Source organism: Charadrius vociferus, unplaced genomic scaffold, assembly GCF_000708025.1.
Source record: "Charadrius vociferus isolate BGI_N301 unplaced genomic scaffold, ASM70802v2 scaffold125, whole genome shotgun sequence".
Lineage (NCBI taxonomy): Eukaryota > Metazoa > Chordata > Aves > Charadriiformes > Charadriidae > Charadrius > Charadrius vociferus.
In genome coordinates, this window is record NW_009649036.1 from 974339 (window position 1) to 980338 (window position 6000).

A 6000-nucleotide genomic window follows, 5' to 3' on the forward strand; every position below is an offset into this window, starting at 1 on the left:
ATTACCTCAGCAATTCATCTGAATGAGCACAAGTCTGAATGGAAGGCGTGTGCCGTGAGTTCATAGCTTAAAAGATACTCTTTCAACAAAACTAAATAACATTTAAAGATGACCAGATCACAAGTGGACTGAAAAATAGCAAGACATATTTAAACAATAACTCAGTGTAAACTATTTTGGTATTCCTGGGCATTAATATACTTCTGTGATAGGGGGCATTACAAAAAAGAAAAGCTAAAACTCTAGACTAACCGAACAATTTTATGGGATAAGAAGCTATCTCAATCTGTGTAGGCTTTTGGTTTTCAAGTCTTTGTGAAGATTCCCTGCTAATTTGCATAATTGTTGGCAAAGTTCTGTATAGTAGTACTGTCAAGCTGCTGGAGTATACGTATATATGTACATCCTACATGCGCTGAACCAGCAGATTCAAGCATAACTATCAGGCTCTTGTAGCCACGAATTCCTAACAAATAATTACTTGGTTTTTTTCTTCGGATTCGTGTTAAACTAAAGTATTGAGAACAGTTTTGCTAAACACAAGAACAGCAGAATGTTACCAATGATTGTCTATAAGACGTGAGTCTGCCTCTCTCTTCAGGGTATCAAACATACTCAAGCAGCAGAAATCTGAGCTCTGAATTAACGCTACAAGAAAATGAGTTAAAGAGGAAATAGGCTGTATCTTTCAAATTGATGGTGCTGAGGTCCATCTCCCATGTTTCGTGTATTTGCTTACACTGATGTTGGAAGCTGAACTGCTTGCAGCTGTTTCTCAGACAAGTCTAGGACATTTCAAAGAGAGATAACAGGGTAGTATTATGTAGTATAAACTTGCAAGCTGTATTAGAGCACAGGGAACACAAGACCTACCTACTAGAGTATACACCAAAAACTTCCATCCTATTACAGTTAAAGGAGAACCTCAAGTAACCAGTGTTTCCTAAAGCTGAAAAACACCATGCCATTCTTACCTTAAGACTCAATCCTTCAGCAGGTGGAGTACATTACAATGAATATCATCAACTCCTACCTGGATAGAAGTCTGTTTTGGTACTGGTTGATAGGGAGTAAGAAATGGCCTGACACCTCACCCTGTTCTACTAGTCCAGGGAATACTCCTCTTTATCAGGGAGTGTAGTGATCGGACGAGGGATAACAGTTTTAAACTGAAAGAGGGTAGATTTAGATTAGATACTAGGAAGAAATTCTTTACTCTTAGGGTGATGAGACACTGGAACAGTTGACCAGAGAAGTTGTGGATGCCCCATCCCTGGAGATGTTTAAAGGCCAGGCTGGATGGGTCTTTGAGTAACCTGGTCTAGTGGAAATCGTACCTGCCCATGGCAGGGGGGTTGGAACTTGATGATCTTTAAGGCCCCTTCCAACCCAAACCATTTTATGATTCTATGACTATTGCAAGAGCCAGAGGCAACCAATTCCTCATCCCAAGAGGAATCCCTCGTTTAATCTTTTGGCAGCAGCACAAAGAAACAGTCATCCGCTTCTCCCTCCTTACTACTTTGCCTTGGTGCTTATGAGATCCTTTTCTAACTCAACTCACTGAACTGAAAGAGAAACAACCTAGCCAAAAAAAAAAAAAAAAACCACCCAAAACAAAACACAACCAACCCCACAAACACAAAACTAGGACTTGCAGGCATGGTCTCAGCAGTTTCCACATCCTTACACTTATAGGTTAAAGAACCTCAGAGATACACTTGTTAGACATGCTTTCTCCTTGACTTTCATGGGGCCAGAGGATAGTGTCATAGCACGCTGGCCATTGCATGAAAGGGCTGTAAAGGGGTGAAAGGCCCCCAGTGTCCTACCCAGCTGTTCCAGTAACAAAGCCAAGACTTATTTCCTGATCACTTCAGTATGGCCTAAAGGAGGGATGCCAATGAAAAGGACTGTCCTGGGTCCACCCTCCCTCACCTTCAGCACAGACCTGAACCTGTACAGTCATACCAAAAGCTGGATCAGAAAATTGATTTGGTTGGAAACTTACCATATTTTCATTTATTTTTTCAGGTAAGTTTTCAGTCGGATCATATGGCTGTATAGAGCTGAAGGCTGGCACAAGGAAGGCAAAAAATACCTTTAGCTCAGAGAAGGTGGGACAAGTTCCCTCCACAGCGGCTCAATGCTGAGGCTAGCTAAAAGTGGTTATGGAGACATTTCCTGACCCAACCAGCAACGGAAGACCTGCAGTCCTTCTTCATGCCCCCAGGTTACAGCACACAGTCATAGAGCATTTGCAGAAGGTAAACATCCCCTTTGCTCCGGCACACAGCTTAAACTGCCGCCTAGCCCTCTGCTGCCAGAACTAGTTCTGTTTTGTTATCCACAGCAACTAAGAAGGAAGGGTTTCTCTGTATGTTCACCTCAAAAATCGAGATGACAGCACTGTGAAATATTATATTAAGCTGACAGCATTTCTCATATATGTTTTGGCTTGTTATACAGTTCTGAGCTTGATATTTGTAAACAAAAACAAAACTGAGATAAATAAAGGATTTTCTCTCTTTTTTTCATGGCATAACTCCTGGAAGCATGCCATATTTGGCAACAACAACTCCAGAAAGTAAGTGCTTCCATCACCCTGGACCTCCACAGGAAGTTGATAGGTTGTAAAGTCCTAAGATAGAAATTACTTTATGAGCCTTCTGAGCTAGCACACAGCACACCAAGGGACATGTCAGTACTGAAGGAAGGAGAGTGGAAAGCCTGCCAGTATTACTGCTTTCTTTTAATAAATAGTTCCACGAACACTGTTATTGAAAAGGCTACAGAAAAAAACAGAGAAAACTTCCCAAGAAAATCAAGGTGAAGCAAAATGGCATATTTAAAAGCTTAAAATTTCATCAGCCAACCACACCTACTAAGCTAACCAGTAAGAAAAAGCATTAGACAAACGAAAAATGTTAGACAAACCTTCAGAAAAGGTCCCAAACGATAAACACTATCATTAAATAAACCAGCAAATTTTAGGAATGCTAATCAAGAAAATACTTTAAGTACTTGATGTTATGATCCCTTACAAAATGTAAGGGTTTTCAAAATAATGACATGTATTTGATATAACATTAGAAATACTTACAACTACTCCACTCTTGGTGACAGTTTCCCGGTATGTAAAATTGCACACTGCCCAAGCTAGGTAATATGTGGACATGAGAGGAGTCTGTGAAAAGTGATCTGTAACCCATCCATCTTCTTCAAAAACAGAAGTTTCAACTGGCATGTTTGACAAAGATAAGTAAGTTGCTTGATGCCTGATGCTGATTTTGAAAGTGGCCTTGTAGATGGGCTCGTCAAAACAAGGAAAGGCTTTTCTGGCATGAGTAGGAGAAAACTGCGTAACACCAAGAAACCTGGAAAAGAAGCAAACAAACAAAAAAAAAAGTGATTACTAACTGTGCACACCATTTGATTCCTGGATGTACCAAATAAGGCATTGCTTGACTATTGTGGTCTAAGGGGGAGAGGGAGGAACAAACTGTATAAAGTATACAGTGTTCGAACACTGCTTTACCGCTTTCTTACTACCTGTGCTGCAATGCAATTGATATAAAGTAATGGTCTACACGTTTCCTACAAATGTGCAAACACCACACTGACGTTAAGCAAATAATCCCTCGCCTTGCATCAAACTTCAGGTTCTAGCAGTTTTGTTCATCAATATGTAAAAAAAGTTAGCCAATATTGGTTATACACTGCAAAACAAGCACAGTCCTCAGTTCAAACCAGGATTTAAGAGCCTTCAGGGAGTTCACTCTGCCCTGACACACTGACAGGACACTTTGCCTTTCTTTGGGCATGAGAACTTACAGTGGCCGCACAGTGCTCTCAAGAGGGTCATTGTTTTCCATTGCTGATTACTTCTGTACTGGTTGCACGTAGGTCTGAGACACACTGAGACTAAACAGCACTGCTGTGACTGTGCAAGTCCAAAAAACCATTCTGTGAGCTTTGCAGAATTACAACTGTAAACAAATGATTAAACAAGCAGAGAGTAGTTCACTTTTCTTCTACATATGCTTTTCTTTTCTGGTGTGTTTTATAGAGAACAAATCGATGTTCTCAGTTAATAGGTCAAATTATGAAAAGATCTGTGAAGGAGGAAAATACATTTATTATGCCACTGTAGAGAATGGGAAGGCTTTAGTTTGACAATAAAATTTGTAACTGCTTTTTTGGAACTAAAGAGTTTTTAATCCAGATAAAGAGTAGGAACCTTGCTGGGTAGAGACTTATATTTATACATTTGGAGAAAACCCACGTGCACTGATCTCTTTGCAGAAACAAGAAGCTACACTTAAAAGGTTGAATTATGGGGTTCGATAAGAATAATTTCTGGAGGCATGCAGGATGAGAAAATGACTATGAGCCAACTACGTAACTGTAAAGGTAGCACATATGTAGGCTTTTTGAGTGGTATTGATTCACGTCTCACTTTCCAAGGTTCCATCAGTGGAAATAACCATGCAATTTTAGATACCAGGTAAACATTTATCAGAATTTTAGAGGTTGACTAATCATCTGTTATTCCTCTGAGAGAAGAGGATGGGTGAATGGATTCAATATAATGAAAATGGTAGCACCTATTATTAATCAGCCTATAAGCATTATTCTGCAATAGGATACTCTCTAATGCCAAGGGAGAAAAAAATAGGTAGCCTGTAAGGAAAATAAAGTATCTAACGTCTTCTAAAACTTCTTGGGTTTTACACATATTTTGGAGCAGTAGTTTATAAAAAAAAAAAAGAAGAAACAAACTTCTTGAAACATTACACTTTTCTTTTGCTATACTGCTTCCATGCGTGATAGAACTAGATATTTGTTTTCCAGTTACATTACCACCTCTTTCAAATAAGGCTAACTTTTTAAAAAACTTGAAGTTTTTTTCCACCTCTGAAGCAGTTACCCTTGGTCTTTTGTCTAAAATAAAAAGCCTTATTTGGCTAGTAATTATGGAAGGAATGCATCATGTCACATTTTTCTTGTCTCATTATAAAATGTGCATTACTAAAATCATAATTCTGCATAAGGTTACTAAATATAAGGTAAAAAGTTGGTGTCAGGTATTCCAGTGTTCATCCAACAAAATTCCGTATTATCAGTAGATTTGCACTAGTGCAACAAAGCGAAATCAGCCAATTAAATGAAGCAAAGCAACTTAATTTATATGCAAAGTATTTCAAGTGGACCTGATTCTGCATTCTAAGCACACTCTAAACAGCTACAGATACCAACAGAAGCTGCAAGTGAGCATGGAAAACTGTACTGGCCGGTTATTAATAAAGCAAGAATGATGAACTTTCCTCTACAATTAACAATTTTAATGAGCTCAGTCACACATGCAAATGCATACTTAGGGAATACTGTATATATTCTGACACTCTAAATAAGGAAGCTCCCACACACGCACTTCTCAGAGATCCTATCAGTAGTCTTTTAATATTTGTTACGTGTTAGGCCATCAAAACAATCCCTTCACCAATAAAACCTGGTAAACTCTGCATCTTCTGTATTCTCACAGATAGATGTATCCACATACCCATAACTGAGAAAACACTAGGCGGTCAATATTTCATACTAAAAATACATCAACTACCAATAACAGTGATATTTATGACATGTGCATTACTATCAAACATCGATTTGCTTGTTGTGCCATAAAGCAAAACAAACAAAAAGTTACAACCTACTTCCCAAAGACTAAACCCATACCCATGTTTTTTTTAAAAAAAAAAAAAAAAAAACAAAACACAAAACCAAAACATTATGAGAGTTTATCTATTTCCCTCTGTGTTAAGAGGAAAAAATGAACAAAACTTCTATAGCGTGCCAAAAGTGAAGAGCAGGCTGAGTATTTCATCCATCTCTCTACGCACCTCTGCGGGCACTGACATTTTTATCTCCAATTCCCCAAAATACCGCCATAAAAAGTTGTACTTCTGGGAATGACAGCCTTGCAGCTTGTCTTCTCAGTGT

At 38.7% G+C, this 6000-nt stretch overlaps 1 protein-coding gene across 1 annotated transcript in view; it reads right to left on the minus strand.

Moving 5' to 3' along the window:
* TRHDE (thyrotropin-releasing hormone degrading enzyme) overlaps nt 1-3373 on the minus strand; it is a 214268-nt gene extending 210895 nt beyond the window's left edge. The window contains exon 1 of the mRNA XM_009887778.1: nt 3104-3373. Within this exon, the coding sequence (XP_009886080.1) occupies nt 3104-3247 (144 nt within the window). The 5' untranslated portion in view covers nt 3248-3373. The remainder of the gene's footprint in view (nt 1-3103) is intronic.
* Nucleotides 3374-6000: the final 2627 nt, after the last annotated feature.